At 40.4% G+C, this 19,175-nt stretch overlaps 1 protein-coding gene across 1 annotated transcript; it reads left to right on the plus strand.

The window, feature by feature from the left end:
* Positions 1 to 517: 517 nt before the first annotated feature.
* On the plus strand, positions 518 to 18,830 carry FAM199X (family with sequence similarity 199, X-linked). The gene is made up of 6 exons (XM_048863100.2): positions 518 to 948; positions 4,443 to 4,662; positions 9,510 to 9,659; positions 10,044 to 10,205; positions 11,630 to 11,887; positions 12,917 to 18,830. The coding sequence occupies exons 1-6, from the start codon at positions 767 to 769 to the stop codon at positions 13,085 to 13,087; spliced, it is 1,143 nt and encodes a 380-aa protein (XP_048719057.1). The 5' UTR covers positions 518 to 766; the 3' UTR covers positions 13,088 to 18,830.
* The last annotated feature ends 345 nt before the right edge of the window (positions 18,831 to 19,175 follow it).

The following is a 19,175-nucleotide window of genomic DNA, read 5'->3' on the forward strand; positions in this document are numbered from 1 at the left end:
TGTGTTTCGGGGTGTGTTGGGTGTTAAGTGTGGTGAATTATGTCTATAGGGCAGTTATATGCTGCTGGGTATGTTGGCTCTGGTGGATGCTGCAGATGGGATGTATATGTCTGTGTGCGTTTCTGGGTATGGGTTGCGTGTAGGGGGTGTTGCTGAGTGTGGTGTTGCCGGGATGGTGTGTGTGTGGCTGGTGTCTGGCTGGGTATGGGCTGTGTGTGTGGCTGGAGTTGCTCTTGGGTGTAAGGTGTGTGGATGTGTAAGGGGGTGTTCCTGGGTATGGGGTGTGTGTGGGTGTGTGTGAGGGGGCGTTCCTGGGTATGAGGTGTGTGTGTGTGTGTGTTGCTGCATATATATGTGTCTAGAGGTGTTGCTTAAGGGTGTTGGATACTGTGTCTCTCTCCCTGTCAGTGTTGCTGGGTCTGGGCTCTGAACGCTGGCGGCGTAGGGGCCGCAGTTCCCCTCCGTGGCAGCAGGGGGCGCAGCCTCCCCGTCTCTTTCCGGAGCCGGAGCCGGAGCCGGAAGCGGCGGCGGCTGGCTCCCGCTCGGAGCTGATTGAAGCCTGGCACCGGCCGGCCTGTAATGGCGGCACCCGCAGCTTGGCGGCTGTGTCTGTGAGCCGCTCCCAGGGCCGGCCAGAGCCCGCGCCCCCCCCTCCCCCGGCCGGGCCCCGGTTCATGGTGGCGCCGTGGGCCCGCGAGAGCAGCGGGTGCTTGAGGCCGGGCGGGCCGGAGCCGCCGCCCGGGCCCCCCGCCCTGCCCGCGGCGCCATGAGCGAGGCGTTGTACGAGAAGTTCCTGGCCCCGGACGAGCCCTGCCCCCTGCTCTGCCACCAGCCCCCGCCGCGGGCCGCCAGCCTGAGCGAGGAGGGCTGCCTGGATGTCAGCGACTTCGGCTGCCAGCTCTCGTCCTGCCACCGCACCGACCCGCTGCGCCGCTTCCACTCCAGCAGGTGCGGGGCCGGGGGCGGGGGGCGGCGCCCCAGGGGTCCCCCTCTAGGCGGGGCGGCGCGGGGCGGCGGGGGGTTCCCCTGCGTGGGGGGCGAGCCCCCGGCTCTTGGCGGTGCTTCCCCTGCCCTCGCCCCCGGGCTATGCCCCTTGCCCCCCGCCGGCTGCACTAGGAGCAAAGGTGGCTTCCCCCAGTAGAGTTCGTGCAATCGGCTCCGCTTCCTTGAAACCTCTCCGTCCCCAGAGTGTACCTGACGAGCTCGGCAGGACGGATGATGGTTTAGGCAAGAGTTGCGCTAGTTTAACTTGAGCTAGTTGGGTTGGGAAATAGCACCCGTTTCTCTCGTGCAGACAAAGCCTTTCTGTGAATTAGTTCCCTCCTCGCCCACCCCCAAGACATTTGCAAATCCCTGTATTACTGCCCAGCCACGGTGATATAGTAGCATTGCCTGTAAGCCTTCACTAAGCTAAAAAAAAAACCTTACTACGCTAATAATTATTTGCTTCTTCTCCACCCCAACTCTGGCATGCTTGTAAAACGCATAATTGCTCCAGCCAGCCCACATACATGGCAAATATCGTTTGGATTAGGCTTGCTTTCTGCAGGGCTAATTAGTTTGATGACATTAGGGCTGGTACTAAAATGGTTCAGATAGCTATTCTCTGGTGTATTTGTGGCCTTTTTGAATCTTCTTGAAATCATTGTTTCTGGGAACTGTGGGATAGGAACTCCGAGGATGATGCAGTGAAACCATTTAGAACAGCACTAGAGTGGGCTCAAAGCAAATCTACAAAGATTCACGCCATGAGTCAGAATGGCTAGAGTGGATGGATTGAAATTTTGCTTAAACTAGTGCAGTCTTCACATTTCGGTTAAGAACTGTTCGATTTTCTGGTGCACATAGTCTTATGGCATTGGTGAGGTGTAACTTCCAAAAGTGCACAACTAGTTTTGCTAAAAACTACAACTTCTGTTTACCACAAAATACAAACACATCAATTCCCAAAGTGAAAAAATAATTTTGTCTACCCAAGAAGCAGATCTTGTACATGTGTACACAGAAGTGACTTTTTGTATGTCAATAATAAGTCACGCTAAAGTTGCAACAACTTACAGATCTGGGCCTTAAATGTGAATTCAAGATAGTTCTGATGAGTCTCTGTTTAGACTTCAAAATGTTTTTTCATTACACATGTGCATCTAACTCCCCCACACTTTACATTTTTTGATTATTTTAGTGTAAATATGGCAAGTACTTCGCAAAGTTTGAATTTAGACTGAGAAGAAACATACCAACTTCCGGCTCAATTTACATTCAAATAAGTTAACTTAGGCTTTATCTATGCTGGCACTTTTGTTGCTAAAACTTTTGTCGCTCGGGGGTGTGAAAAAACACCACCCTGAATGACAAAAGTTTTAGTGATGAGAAGCACCAGTGTGGACAGTGCTCTTTGTCTGTGGGAGCCACGCTCCTGTTGACAAAGCTACCGCCCCTCGTTGGGGGTGGTTTTATTTTGTTGATGGACATGTTCGCTCCCGGTAATAAAGAACGGTCAGACAGCGCACCTTACAATGGTGTGGCTGCAGGGGCAAAACTGTGCCATTGACATAGCTTTTCCACTGTCAACTATGTTTCTAAGGCTGACAGGCCCTTAATCGTAGCATTGCTAGCCATCATTCTAATACAAACATTATCCAGTAAGGGTGCTTTCATTACTCAGTATCAATTCAATTATATTTTCTCTCTCTGGGCTTTTGCACTATACTACTATGAAGCCTGCATGTGACCTAAACAATAGGTTCATGTATTTCTGATCAATCTTTGGATCAATGTGAGTGCCAAACTTGTAAATTTATGTGTACGCTATTTTTAAATGTTCCTCCTTATAACATACCTGTCATCCAAGTTTCTGAGCAGGTGTAACCAAGCCTCTGTCAGTTAACTAGTCAGTATTCTGCATCTTGAGCTGGTTCCTCATTTCTTCAGGGAAGCGTGTAACTTGTCTTTGTTATTTTTCAATTCACTTTGTCCTTATCACCTTTCAGAGTATGCTACTTACTTCCATGGTGTCTGCAAGTGCTCTGTATCTTTTGAAATTTCAAGTAAATATAATGCAATTCTCATTTCTCATGTACTTGCTCAGGTGTACTATGTTCAGCAGCCAGACACCACTTTTTCTTTCATCAAGTTTTTGAACTATTTTGATGTTTGTGTCCGATCAAGTGTTAAGAGACTAGCAAGGCTTTCACAGACCATGAACTTCCTGTAGGAATTGGCAATTACAGTATTAATTAGGGCACTCATCTTCATTCATTAATGATTTACAGCAAATATTTGGCCTATTGGAACATGCAACAAGCCATCCTAAGAAACATAAGTGTTGACAAGCAAGCATGTGTGCAAATCAAGTAAAGGTGCTGAGAGGCATGCTTCCCACATCAGAAGGTTTTGCTCTTCAGTCTGTGATTAAAGGGATATTCCAATAGTAATCAATATGTCAAATGGATAAAACTTAACAGGTTAAAGCTAGCTCGCATGGCTTTGTACAGTGAATTTTGGAAACCTCTGAATTTTCCCAACTCTTCTGGGATTGGGCCAGAATGCTGTGCAATTATGAAACATAGTCAAGTCTCTGTTCATCATATTGGTGAAAAATAATTGAGATGCTGAAACAAATTTCCTGACCTTGCTAAACTTCATGTGAGTAGGTCAGCAGAGTGAAAACCTGTTCCATGGCTTTCTATGGGACCAGACAGACTTTCCAGTTGGAAATATACTTTCCCTGATTAGCACAATTAACTAATTTGTAATAATGAAGCTGTGGAGAACATAATCCTTTTTAAGTAGTATTGATTGAGGTACTCGATTTTTTTTTATGTGGATCGTTTTCTGTATTCTGTTCTTCTGTGTGGTCTTTAGAATGAAAAGCTCTGTATCCAATGTCTTTTTTGGCTTTGAGAACAGAGCCCAAAATATTAAGTAAATGAGTCCCAGATGTTTCCCTGGCAAGCACTAACTTCATGGGATCTACTCATGTGAGAGAGAGTTATGCTTGCTGACTCCCTGTTCTGTCTTTTAAACACAAGACCATCCTCCCTCCCTCATCTAGTGTTGGTACCTTTAATTTTGTCATGCTTTATTACGGGAATACTTTTAATGGAGGTTTAAACAAACTGGAAATCGTTTTTAAAAAGTACATTTAATTAGAAATCTGAGACTATAAATATAAGGAAATGATGGCTCTAGTGAAATTTTTTGTTACACTTAGAGTCTTTGTGTATGAGTATTCATCCTTTGAATTTTTCTTGATTTTTGTGCGTGTAAATTAGACCCTTAATATCAATTTAAATGCAGCTTATTAGATGAATTAACTTATTTCCAGCAAAATCCACATGTAACAACTGATACAAAGATATGGATATTTTAATGTACATCTTCAAAGGACAAAGCGTTTTTTCTGTGTGTGTTGATGCTAATTTGTTTGGTGTGCTTTGCAGGTGGAACTTGACTTCTTGTGGAACAAGTGTAGCCAGCTCAGAATGCAGCGAGGAGCTGTTTTCATCAGTTTCAGTTGGTGATCAGGATGACTGCTATTCTCTGCTGGATGACCAGGAGTTCACGTCTTTTGATCTGTTCCCAGAGGGTAGTGTCTGCAGTGATGTCTCCTCTTCTATTAGCACATATTGGGATTGGTCAGACAGCGAGTTTGAGTGGCAGGTAAACTATTTCTATGTCAACAGAGCAGATGAAGTGGGATCTACTAGCTGCTGTTTGCAGTTTTGACTCCGAAGTAAATGTTTGAAGCTCTTTGATGGTACGATAAACTTCCACTGCCTATGCTGAGATTCAGCAGTAAAGGAAGTGTTTTGATAGACCATTTTATTACAAAGTTCTCATATAGAATTTTGATGACAAGACATGACCAGCTTCTGAAATAGGGCTGTTGCATATTATGGTCACATTCATTTTTAGTTATCACCATATCTTGCATCTGTGAGGCCCTATCCTTTTGGTGTGGGGCATCTGCATGTGTATTAGAATCTGGCTGTGTATACCTTGCATTGGCATTCCGGTGTGGCTGGGTTGCTGCTGTGTTGTTAATTCCCATTTGCGATTTTTGGCTCTAATCACATGGACCAGCCCTGTGTTCTGTGGTCCAAGGGTGGGAAGAGTGCAAAGGTGAGCTTTGTGCTAGTGTGGCACTTTTCTCCGCATCTGTTACGTGCAATTTGATCTAACTTCAGATTCTAATCTGGTATCTTCACAGTTTTTGTTTTGTTTTTGCATATAGCAGTCTTTCACCTGTGGAATGTGCAGACATCCTTTCTTTACAGGTTTCAATTTATTTTAATTGTAGTTAAATATGCTGTTCTAGGATAAGTGTAATAATCAATTAAAAGCATAATGTTCCTTTATCTTTCATGGACTTCAGTCATGGCATACAGTGTATGTAATACTCTGTGGTCATAGAAATATACTGTCTGTTCCAAATGTGATTTAAACCCCAACCCCTACCCCAATTTAAGCATTCCCTGATGAATTAGGAATGTTACAGATATCCCACAAAAGAGAAACTGTAAATGACATTGTGTGGGATAGCATTAGCTAAAAGTAGCTCCATGTTTCTTACCGCAGCTTTAGGATCCCAGTTTCCAACTATATCCCTTGTACAAAAAGGGATATAGTTGGAAATTCCAATTGCAGTTTTATAATGCAGCCTGTAGAAATACCTCAGAAAATTACTCAGATGACTTAGTTCCTCACTGAGATGTGAAATGTTCATTACCACATGGACACAGTGGGATTATAATTTTAAAAGAGTTTCCTGGTTATTTGATTAGCTGCCAGCTTTCCTTTTGAGTAGTTACTAGACATTTTTTTCTATAAGCATTTGCTAGAAGAGACCTACTTGACTGGACTTGTTGAGCTTTGGAAAAGATTTGTCATTGTTTTTACAACCTTACACAGCAAATTCTGTAAGTGAGTAATTCAGTTGTCACATTTAAACTTGAAGTGGATCAGAAATTACATGTCAGTTGTACAAATGAAGCTAGTTAAAATTCTGCTGTTGCTTACAGGAAAAAACATGATGCAGGTGTCTTGTGTAGTTACTGTGTATAGTACAAATAGGTTTCCAATCTTCTCAAACTGTACCTTTTGGAATAGAATATTTATTTTACAATGGAAAATATTCCCAATTATATAACTTGTGTTAAATGCCTGTAATTACATAAATGTGCAGGTAATTAGAACTGTGTGGTTCAGAATGTCTTTTTTAATAAATAACCTCATAATTAGAAATGTGGCTTGATAAACAAAAGATAATAAACTGAATAATTTTACCCAAAAATTTAATAAAGACCTTTATTTTAGGGCGTCCCTTTGAAATTTAAAGCTACCATTTTTTATATGTACATACGTTCATCTTTGTAGGATCTAAAACAATAAATTACAGGCCTTAAATGACAATAATAGTATTTCTGCAACGTTAGGGCCACCTGGATTTAAGTAACAATGTACTGTCATTTGAGTTTTATTTCTCAACTTTTGAAGAGTCTTTTTTAAATTAGTGTTATTTATGTTAATAGGAATGAACAAAAAAGCCCATCTTTTTAAAATAAGCCTCCAAAACATTTATGCATTTTCATTTTTTTTAAATATGAAAAACTCAAATTCCACATGTGCCAGGAATTGGTATGTATATAACACATGCAATTTTGAAAACCAAAATCTAATCAAAGTAAACGTAAATCCATAAAATCAGTTTAAGCCACTTGCAGTAACCATTTTAAAATTAATTTATAAATTTGTTGCTTCCCTTCTCTAAGCATCTGAGCACCTTATTTTATAAAAGCAACTAGTTATTATAAAATCCCAGCTTTTCAATGTAAAGGTCAGCAATTAAGCCATGTTCCTCCACTTCCTATTGCTAAATTAAATAAAACATTCTGAGAAATTTGACCAAACAGATTAGTATTGTAGTGCCCTGAAGCATGTTAAACTCTGGCTGTGGTGGACTTCTAGAAGGAACACTTCTAGAGGCACTGTGAATGCCCTGCCATGGGAAGTTTAAGCAATGTATATTGACAGAGTTACTCATGTGACGGAGAGAGGAGTTCCAGATTATAAATATAATCTTGAATGTTACTCAGTACAAAGTGAGTAAGTAGCCATTGCGGACAACAGGTTTGTGCTGCATCCTGCACTAATTGAAGCTTTCAGGGACTTTTCAAGGCTAGCCCCAAGTAGCATATGTTGCAGTAATGCAGTCTGGGGTAATAAACCTGTATCACTGGTTTGGGGATGCATTAGAAAAGAATGATCACAACCTCCAGGCCAACCATACATGAAAAAGGTAGTATGTGTTACAGCTAATAGCTGAGACCTCAGGTGTAGTAATAAAATTATGACCTCCAGCCTGCAAACTGTTGGCGAAGGTTGGACCTACACCCACACAAATGGAAGGTGGTCTTTTCACCTTTGCTACTTCTGCCCAGATGCTTCTCCTTAGCCATCGGCATTGCTTCCATTGTAGTTGAGTTTGGCCTGTCCCCACTTCTGAAATCTGGCATTAGTTGAGGGCACCCTCAACCTCAATATTTGTCTGAAGTTTCTTTAGTATCACTCTGTTACTGAGCTTCCTTAAAACTGGTGAGTCAGAGACGGTCCGATAATTGACTAGTGGTGATTTTCTGAGCAGGTGCTTCATCATATGCTATTTAAGTATAGCTGGCACCCTGGCTGCACAATGGGAAGCATTAACAATCCTCAATGAAGGACTACAACCCCTTCTCATTAGAATTCATTGGCCACGTGGCAAGGCTCTAGATTGATGTAGTTGGCTGCAACCCATCCAAAACCTCAGTGAGTGGAATTGGACAGAACTCCATCAGAGAAGGCAATGTGTTCATAGCCAACCGCTCTAGCACTGCTCCAGTTAGTGCCAGCTTAACCAGCTTGTAGTTGGCTAAATTATTTTTTAAAATTCCTTCCGGTGTAAAAAGTTTGACTCTAACAGAGCGTAGGCAAATCAGGTTCACTTGATTTCCCTTCACAATGACCATTCCTGTTGGATGATGCTTGGCAGAGAATGATGCTTTAATAGAGAACATTACTCATGAGGGCATTCTGTGCCAAAAAAATTAAAAATTCTGCACACAATATTTTAAAATTCTGCAAATTTTATTTGTTAAATGTGGAAGTTCCACCATGGCATTGGGGAGCATAGGCCACTGGCTGAACAGAGGTGGGAGATCACTGTGTAGCTCCCCTCCAGGACACGGACTCTGGTGACGCTGCACCCAACCCTGCTGCAGCACAAGGACCGGGCCTGCCCAAGAAACAGCCCAGGGTCCTGCACCTCCGTGCCAGGTGCACCAGGTGTGGGCAGGCAGGCTCAGCAAGGCAGGATCTCAGTGTGGGGGTATCCAGGTGTGGGTTGACAGGGTTCTGTGTGGGCCATCTGGGTGCAGGTGGCTCAGTGGGAGATCTGGGCGCAGGGGGAGATCTGGATGAACAGGGACTTGTTGGAGGGTTCTGGGTGCAACGGTAATGGGACTCTGCGGGGGGTCCAGGTAAAGGAGTGTGGGGGGCTCTGTGGGGCATCCAGATGCTGGGGGAGTGGGGCTCAGTTGGGTGGGCATCCAGGTGCAGCTGGTTGGGGCTCAGTGGGGTGGGGATCGGCGTTCGGGTGGCTCGTTGGCGTGGTCCAGGTGAAGGGGGAGTGGGGCTCAACAGGAGGGTATGGGTATGAGGGGATCTGGATGCACGAGGGTTGTGCAGATTGGGGAGCAGCTCCCTGTACAGGGATCCCTCTCCCTATAGCTGAAGAGCCATGGGTGCAGGAAGTGGGGGCAGAGTTTGCAGACCTTCCTACATCTGGGGGAGAAATCTGGGGATGGGTCTGACGCATCCTCGGATGCTGTGCAGGGGAAGAGGAAGCCCCATCCTCCCCAATCCAGCCGGGACTAGCAGTTGAGCTCAGCACAAGGGTAGGAGCCACTAGCCGGGTCTTCCCCAGTCCCGCCCCCTTCCCCACAGTGATTTACCTCTCTGCCGGCTGCTCTGGGCACCCAGTACTGATGGGGACGGTTGCGTGACAGTTCTTGTGGCTTCCCTTTGCTTTCCCATCAGAAAGTCATTTTTCGGCAGGGAAGCAAAGAAATCTGCAAGGGGACATAAATTCTGTGCAGTGGTGCAGAATTCCCCCAGGAATAGAACATACTAACCTATCATATTAATGGATAGGGAAGAGTGAAATGCTGCATACTTCTGACATTTCCCTGAATGCAAATTGAAAAGGGAAATCATGAAGTAGAAAGTTGCATAGTTTGAGTTTGCTACACTTCACTCCTGCAGATGGTTCACAAAATTAACTTTTGTGTTTTGGAGTTGTAAATCATTGTGGGCAATTGTTAGTTTGTTTGGATTAAGAACTGATACTTTGCCCAGTTGACAGCATATTTTGCATGGTTAATAGTATTGGTCTGACTATTTTTCTAATCCGACCTAGCATATTTTGAGATTTTTGTTCTGTTTCTTTTTTTTCTTTCCACACCTACAAGTTGCCTGGCAGTGACATTGCAAGTGGGAGTGATGTACTTTCTGATGTCATACCTAGTATTCCAAGCTCTCCATGCTTACTTCCTAAAAAGAAAAACAAGCATAGGAATCTTGATGAACTCCCGTGGAGCGCAATGACAAATGATGAACAGGTAAGCTTTGTTTTCATTTGTATTGGAGAGAACCAGTGTAGATGTACAGAAGAATTAAGACTCAATTAAATTGTTAGTTTAATAAAATTTCTGTTGGTTACAGCAATGGAAGTATGATTTTGAACAAGTGTACATGACTATTGAAGTGAGAGATCACATTTCTCGTCAAGTGTACATATAGAGACTGCTAACTTTTTCCTTTTCATTCTGAATTTTTATCTTCGATGATACTCAACTAGGTTGAGTCAAGAATCATAGGAAATGCAACATTTTGAGAGCATTTCTTTGATCCAAAATGGTACTGGTTCCTTCCTTTTACTTCTGCTTTGACTCATATTAAGAGCTAGCAGTTTTTAATAACTTTGTGCGTTTTGTTTTTATTAGGTTGAATATATTGAATACCTGAGTCGGAAAGTCAGTACCGAGATGGGTCTTCGAGAGCAACTTGATATTATTAAAATTATTGATCCCACTGCTCAGATCTCGCCTACAGATAGCGAGTTTATTATTGAATTAAACTGTCTTACGGATGAAAAATTGAAACAGGTAGGTTAAAATTTTTGTATGTGTCTCCTGAATTGGAGTTACCATTGCTCTCTGACATGTGGTATGTGTTGATATAAGTCTTGGAAAATCATCTATTGGGTTGTGACTAATTTTTTTTTCCATATTCACTGAGTACCAGTGGGCAGGATGGAACACAAAGTATGTTGTTGAACTTTGGCTTTCTTCTTCAACAGTTTCAGATCAGTATGTGATCTTGGACCTTAATATGAAACACATTAATTACATAAACGTGACCGAAGTGGTAAGTTAGTTCTGGTATATGAAACAGTTTCAGACAAAATACTCGCTGAGTAACTTTCAAGATTTAGGCCTCAATCCTGCAGATGTTTCCTCTGGTGTGTAACTTCACTTACATGAGTAGTCCCAAAGTGGAGGTACTGCTTGTGTGACTGTACTTCTACACCTACATAAGCATTTACAGGATTGGGGCCTTAATTTGCTCGCAAAAACTAAACTAAACTTAAAGAAAAATAAAAATTCTCATGAGAGATGATGTAATTCTTCTGATTGATTTGGCAGCTTTCTAAATGAATATTTTTTGGGGAAAAAACTTGTTGAAGCGAGAGGATTATTGACCTTATAGAAAATAGAGCAAAAATAACTCTTCACTGCGTGTGCAGAGTAACCACTCAGCCAACCCTTAGTGTCACATGAGGTGGATGGTACCACAACTTCATTTTTTATCATAAGCTTTGTTTTCCCTCCACTTATATTATTTCTGAACCTATTTTGGGGCCCTGTTTTGGCATGATGCCAAGCACCCTCAGCTTTTATTGAATTCAATCGAAATCGAGAGCACTCAGGTCCATCACAGATTCAGGGCCATTTCATATTTCAGAACACTTAAAAAACCCAATCCTAACCTAAAATGGATAAGAATCTACTCTTTGATGAAGTGAGCTGTAGCTCACGAAAGCTCATGCTCAAATAAATGGGTTAGTCTCTAAGGTGCCCCAAGTCCTCCTTTTCTTTTTGCGAATACAGAGTAACCCGGCTGCTACTCTGAAAACTACTCTTTTGAGGGTTACTACTGGCTATGTCTACGTAGTACAATAAGATTATAAAACATAATTTGCTTAAACGTTAGTCGTCTTTTACTAGTATGGCTGGCCTTTCTACATGGTGATATATTTTTTGTAATGCATTGAATAGAAAGGGGAAGAATGTTTGTTTATATTAAAGTAAAAATGCCAAGTAATTCCCCCTAGCTGATTACGTCTGTTTTAAGAAAGCCGAAGTGAAGATGTCCGTAGTGGTCATTACAATAAGTAGTTGTTTTGGTTTCGGTTTCCCCCCCCTCCCCCCACCTGTACTTGTAATAAACATTAAAATGCACAGCGCTTCCACTAAATATGCTGTGGCCAATCAAGCTTTTACCGCTCTTTAATGCCTGTGTTCTAAAGGTGAGAAACTATGTCAAGGAACATGGCCCGCGGCAGCGGCCTGCAAGGGAAGGCTGGAAGAGAAGCAGCTACGGTGGCGGCGGCGGCGGCGTGGGCGGGGCAAGTGCCTGCAGTAGCAGTGCCAGTCTGGTCAGCTCAGCTAGCAGCGGCAGCTCCAGCCCGGGCAACTCGGCTGCCAGCTCCAGCGCCGCCGTGAGCCGAGCGCACAGCGACAGTAACTTACCCGCGAGCGCCGCCGAGAGACTCCGGGACTCAAAGGTGAAGCCGCTGCTCGTGCGCGCGCGCGTGCCTGTGTGTGTGAGAGAGAGAGAGAGAGAGCGCCCACATCGGTTGCTTGCTCGAGCCGCTTACGCGACGGTCGTGTTTTTACTGAAAGAAAAAGCGTCGTTGACGGTCGCGGGACCGAAGGGAATTATTTGGCCGGTTGCCCCATGAGTTCTTATTGCTCCGTGCCACTCCTTTGTGCAAGGGAAGAATTATTTTGAGACGCGGGTGTGTGGTAGGGCTTTGATTTTTGTTTGAGTATTTAAAGAGCTGATAAATCAGCTTGACTCTTTTAAGGGCAAAAGGACGTGTTCTTCCTTTGAATTTATCAAAGATCAGTCAATCTTTCAGAGCACAATACATGAATGTTAAAGACTATCTTGATCTTTTTGATAGAACTTGTCTGGTTTCCTAATCTCTTTGTTTTTTCAACATATTTCTCATAGATTACTTGCTCATGCAAGCGTGGTTGTGCACTGAAGTGATTCTTCACAAGTAACATTATGGCATCTGTGTCTCAATTATTTTCATGTTGTGTGTGTGTTTCTTCCAATTTTGCAAACTCAGTCTGGGCTTTAAGACAAGCTGATTTCTCTTGGTCTCGTGACTCATCACTTATAATTAAGGTTCTTCATCTCAAAGGCTCAGTTTTACCTGTGCATCCTCTTCCAGTGAGCTTGCACAAGTATAACTGATAGATACTTAAACAGTTTGGAGAATGCACAACATGGTATAAAATTTGCATCTTGCTCACTCTTAGTTGCATTGGCTCTGCATGGCTAAACAGTAAAAAGCAGTAAAAACTTGCTTATTTAAGTGACAAAATGCAGTAGGATTTTGAATAAACACATGGAACAGATCTGAGTAAGGGTGCCTTTTTTAGTCACTTCTCAGAGCAGACCCTAACTTTACACTAATTTATGTTCACTAAAATCCACCTTTAATGTTTCTAATAAAGGACCATTTATTCTAGTAGTCTAGATATAGAAGAACTCATTTTGCCATTTGTCTTTATTTTGACAGAAACGTTCTAAGCAACGGAAGCTACAGCAAAAGGCTTTACGCAAGAGACAGCTGAAAGAGCAGAGACAGGCTCGGAAGGAAAGACTGAGTGGATTGTTTCTTAATGAAGAAGTGCTCTCTTTAAAAGTGACTGAGGAGGACCATGAAGGAGATGTGGATGTTTTAATGTGACAGGGATGAATTTATCAGTGTTCTTTCTAAGCCTTAAGTGTATTCTTTGTTTACATACGTTTCTTGACCAAAATTTTGATTAGGACAGAGCTAACAATGTATCAGACAGAACCCTCTATTAAGTGTAATTTTAATATTTTGAACATTTATAATTTATTCAAGTGATCTGACTTTTTAAGACTAACAATTTTGACTAAGATTGAGACTTCAACAGACAATTTCACAGTGACTTTAACAAGCTGCTGAGAAGATACTGTCTAAAAATAAGCCACTAAATTAGGTTTGTATGGTATTTGCTTTCAAGAAGCTAACTGCAATGGATTGTTCTGTTAAATGGGTTGGTACTCTTAAAGACACACTGATACTGATAGCAAACTTTGGGAAAAAAAACAACAAAAAAACAAAACCCTGTTTCTAAGTAGGAAATCTCATCTTTGTCTTATTCTGTGTTCCCTTATTTCTTATTAAGACCTTTGTTTTCATGAAAACAGGATCTTAGTTCTATAAGTTACTCTGTTCTTGCCCCTCACCCATATCAAATCCTAATACTTCATGAAATTGGATTTTTGGAAATGATGGTTATGATTTCACTGAAAGAATTATGAAGTAATTGGGGAGTAATAAGCAGAAGCAGACTTCTCACCACACAAAGCTGTAATGTACATGTCAGCTAGTAACAAAATGTAGGAGAGGTTATTTTCAAAAGTAGAATTTTTTCTAGGAGGAATTGGCTGTTCTTTAAGATGTAAACCTTAGTCTCTAAAAAGTTACCTTGCTCCTCAATATTTGGATGATTAGTTTTTGGTTCCTTTGATAGTCTTATTTATGTTGTTAATGGTTAATCAGTACATCCTCTGTCTTGATGTTAAGAAGAAAAAAAACCCTAAAAAATGAAAATCTCATACATTACATTAATATCTACGGTTCAGTCATAGGATACTATTCATAAAAAAGTCTTAAAAAATGTTCCTGGAAACCGAAGTGCAAACAATTGATGCCCAAACTTGGTAGATATTTCTTTATGGCCAAAACTATATGTAAGAATAACTATTTGCTGTTGGCAAGAGAACCTAATTATTGATGCAGCTGTGTGTTTTACCTGTATGCTCCCAGTTTATTTACCACTTGCAGGATAGTTTAAGGTGATGGAACTTTTTTTACGAGGTGTTGTATCGTTGCTAATCTATCTCAGAGTACTGGTTTTGTTGTATAGCCTTTTGAATAAGTGTTGCTGAGGAGAACAAGCCACGCCTTTTAGTTTTTACTTCTGCACCTAAAAACTCAAATTGAGATGATTTTATTCTTGACAATTAGTAAACCAGTTTCTGACTTTATTATGGAAATGTTGGTTGTTGGGTTCATGTTTTGTTTTGGATAAAACTGCTGTGTGTTCATTCAAATGCAACTATTAGAGGTGAAAGAGGTGACTAGAATTCTGAATTCAGAAAGGTGACCTTCTCATTTATATTGGTGCTTCATTAATATCATTTAGATTTGTACACTCTGGAGATAATGAGTTTGTCTCTTACTGTCAATTTGATGTGGCCTCAGAAAACAGGAGTCCTGAGGCGTGCATTTTCAGGATTGGGACCTAACTCTGCTCATGAATAATTTTACACATGTGAGTAGTCCTGTCAACTCAGTGTGACTATCCAACAGTGCAAATGTTTACAGGATTGGGCCCTAAATTAGTCCTGACAGTAGAATTTTATTGCTTTCCGGTGGGCTGCAAAAGTTAAATTAAGGAGAAAAAAATCTGGGGGCAAAGAAAATGTTAACAATGATACTACAGTTGAGATCACACTTTCAGTGGAAGATCAAAAGTAAAAACTTCTATACATATGTATGATGACATACGTTTAGACTGTAGCATCTTTGGAAATATTTGTTTGGTAGTAAATGACCTAGGCATATTACTGTTCAGACTACAAACTCCAGAACATGGACCTGTGAGGTAGATGCAAAATATACTGGAGATCTGAAATGTCTGGTAAGTATTTATAATGCCATATGCCAAATGAAAGGGCTTCAATAAGCGAGAGGTCCACAGTCAAAATAGTAAATGTAAACTCTTCTTCTCAGTCGATTCTTCAAAAGTCACTAACAAGTTTGATTGCCCACTGTCTTCAGTGGCAATGAGAAATATCAACTTAATTGTCAGTTTTAAAATTCAAATACCTGCTATGTCATTTCTGTCTTGTCATTTGAATATACTGGTAACTTGTCCTGGGCAGTGAGCTCTTTTTTTTTATTACTTGTCTCTTATACATGGTTGCAATAGTAAAATACAAAAACAATCCCCCATAAACTTGAATAGTAAATCTTGTTTGTAGTGATAAGTGTAACTCAAACCAAATAATCCTTGTGCTTTCTGTTAACAAGTTTCTGAGATGGAGGATAGATGAAATTGTATTGCTGTTAAAACTGCTAATTTCAGGGTCCAAGTATTGAACCCTTGTGGCAGAAGTTCACAAATTCATCATGAAACATTTCACATAATCCATATAGGTATCTATCGCAGTTCAGTACGGCCTTTATTTTCTACAGTGGCTTTGAACTATGCATCTTTATCTAAAGAATATTGTACATAGAGCATTGAAATGCTGAAATTAATTATAAGAAGGGTGCAAAATCTCAATTTTGGGGGGCGTGAAAGTGTCACTTTATTTTTCTGTCTCAGCAAGTCTGCTCTTCAAAGTGTAAAATTCTTAGTTTTTATTGCAAGAGGTGGCCCCTCATTTTGATGAGATGCAACTCTTGAGTCACTTATTACCAGCTTCAGAGGAGAGTAAATGTCAGTGTTAACCCCAAAGCAGTTTGTCACCCTTACTTACGAGAATGGCAAGTTAGTTAGTTTTTTCTAAATAATAAATTCCTAAATCTAAACCTTAAGTTGTAGAGCAACGTTTGAGGAAGACCTTGCTATAGCGATTATGTGCAGTAGCAGAATTCCTTGAAATGGGAAGCTTCACTGAAAGGAATGGAAAGCCTGAGGCTTTCCTATTTTTATCTGTTTGTCATTTGGTAAATGTTATATGAAATGCTTCACTTATTTTTATAATTGTTTTAAACTGGATATCATTCAAAACATTAGTTTGTTTAAAAATACTAGAATATTAAAACGATGTTATACTAGCCTCCAAGCTTTAACTTAAGTTCTCACCTCTGTAGATAAGGATGTGTATATCCCCATTCGTCATAATGAGGATATATCACTTTTAGTGTGCCTTAAAGTGAGTCTGACGCTTGTTTAAAATTATGTATTGGAAAAGGAAAACAAATTAAAATTATTACGAAATGAATTGTTAGTTAAAATAGGTCCCTCCTGGACAAAATCTGACAATTTTTTTAAAAAATGAAGAGCAGAATGAGTCATCAATTTAAATATTAGCCAATATAATTCTTCATTAATATTTTACAACACAAAATGAGAGGGAAAGAAATAGCATTTCTATCCTGGTGTGTTAGTGGTCCTATATAAAACAAAGTGTAAATCTAAATTTAAGCTTAGTGGTTAAATAGTTCCAGTTTTCATCAACTTGGATGAAGAGCTTCCAGAACTATTTTGGCCAAATGGTGGTGGTGGTTCACCATCACCTGAGAGTTCAGCTCCTCCTCGTATAATTTGATTGTAGTCAAGAAGGGTGGAGGAAAAAGTGGCTTCCAAAAGGTGCCAAAATGGTGCTGCTTTAATAACTTGTAGTTTTTAGCATCCTGCAACTAAAGTAAAATCTTACATTATTGGTTATTCATGTATAACGGTGTGGTTCTTTGGTCACCAAACTGAACATTCTTCATTTTCTTTATCTCCTGCATCTAAATGTTTTGACTTTCTTACCTTGGTCTTGTAAAACCAGTCCATCAGAGGCCGAGTTCTCAACACCTCAGAAAATAAGGCTCTAGATGATTTCTTTGTTCTGAGGTCCTTATTTACACTTTGAGATTGTGTGTCTGAGCTGGAGCGAAAATAGCTCCAAGAACAAAAGGTGTAACAGCATGCAAAAAGTTAAATACTTCTGTCACTCCATAGATTACAATTCTCACATTTTGAACAAAACTTTTTTCAGCACCAGCGTTTTTTGTCAATGATTTTGGTTTTCACTTACAAAATGCAGTGTCCTTCTCATCAGGTACTTGCCCCTGGTGTCCATCTAATTTATGGGTTTGTAGTTGAAAAAGATATTTGTTTTGCTACGTGGATGTTAGTTACTACTGTGATTTGTCATCCCATCTGGCCTTTGCAGGACTGACATCGTAGCTACAGAAAGAAGCCAAACGGTTAAAATTTTAGATCTTTGAACTGTGTTTTTAAAAGTCCAATCCTGCTTTTTATCCCTTGATGTACATTGCTTCCAATATTTAAATTTCCAAGTGGAAAAGGAAGTGCTAATAGTTATTTGGTTCCTGAGTATTGGTTCTGTGGCTATCTTGAGCTTTGTAACAGCTGTGATATAAATTTAATCCATTTAAACTCTGCAAGAACATTAACTGTTTGCCTGGGAATTTTTTCTCTATAAAGGCTTAGAAGGAGCACTGAAAATCTAACTGCAAGAGGACTGTTTATATTTAAAAAAAGAAAAAGTAAGTCTTGAGCACGATTAAACATGAGGAAGAAAGAGCTACAGACCTGTTCGCTTTTTGTATATGTATAGCTAATTTCATCTTCTGTTTTGTTTGAAATGGTTTCAGTATCTTCTTCCTTTAACAGCCTGACAAACTTAACTAGATTAAAAGATGCTAAACTTACATTCAGTACAGAATGCTTACCGAGCATTACAGTAAGCAAAACTCAGATCTCTTCTCTTGGTTCAATATTTAGTTTAATGTGAACTTTTTTATATTGTCAATAAAACGTGGAGCTCTTTCTCTAGAAACTATTGCTTAAATTTATACATATGCATTTAAACTATTAAAGAGGACATACTAGATGTGGAAAAATGTGTATAAATTTGACAATATGTATTGATCTGAGTTGCTGAAAGGCCTGTAAGCCTGTACTTTTTCCTTCAAAAGTAGATTGACGTGTTGGCCTTTAAATAGTGATGGTTTCTAAAAATTTGTTTTAGATGTCTGAAGTGTCGTGTTAGGCCACAGTTTCTCATGCCCAGCATTTAAGACTAGTTGGCCTAATGGTCACTATTTTGTTGACTGACTGATCCTGCAGTTCTTGTGCATGGAAAACTCAGATGAAATGGGTTGTGTGCATAAAGACCCATTCTTGCAGCCCTTGATTTGTGAAGTGCAGATTTTAGCCCAACTTAAACCTTGTATGTTTGATGCTTTGGTCTGAATGAATAATAAAGAGAAATGCAGAGAGCTTTAAAACATTTCATAATGTGGTTAAAATTTTCAAATTAATTCATTCTAAAAGGTCAGTGATGTTGGAACCCTGAGAATAAAAGTCATAACTAGAGCAAGAAGGAAGCTGTCTCATTTGAAAAATCTGCTTCAAATAGTCTTAAGAGTTATAATGTATGAAACTGTTAAATTGGAGCTATTTTTCCCAGGGTTTCTGCTACATGTATTGCAACAATGCACTTTTGTACATAAAACTGCCCTCTGTACCTTCTTGCCACAGTGTTTATAGAAAGCTTTTTTCTGAAGTTGTGAAGAACTTAATAGCTGCAACACTGGTGACTGACTTTATTTTCAGCTCTTCAATGTATTTAAAATAGTCATGTGAACATCAAAGTAGGGGTTGGAATTAAAAACACAGCAAAGATGTGCTGATGAAACTGAAAAATGTGGTCTTGTTTTGAACAATAAAGTTTGACATGGGGTTTATGTGCCCATTGCCCAACATGTGGGCAGATAGCACCAATAAATGAAGCATGTTTAAACTGCCTTCGGTAGAAGATAGCATGTACAGCCCTAGTTGTTCAACGTAAATAACCCAGCAAAGGTTCATAGTAAAACATACACTTGATTAAAGCAGATGTGCTTTCAGTTGAATTCTGATGGATCAGAGGAAGTGAGTTACATAATCTGAGACCCACTAGCAAAAAAGCTCTGGCTTTAATCAGTGACTTTGCACTTAAAGACTAGGTCACCAAAAGTTCTCATGTGTTCTCTACAATCCTGGTGTTGT

The sequence above is a fragment of the Caretta caretta genome, chromosome 9 (genome assembly GCF_965140235.1).
Source record: "Caretta caretta isolate rCarCar2 chromosome 9, rCarCar1.hap1, whole genome shotgun sequence".
NCBI classification, from domain to species: domain Eukaryota; kingdom Metazoa; phylum Chordata; order Testudines; family Cheloniidae; genus Caretta; species Caretta caretta.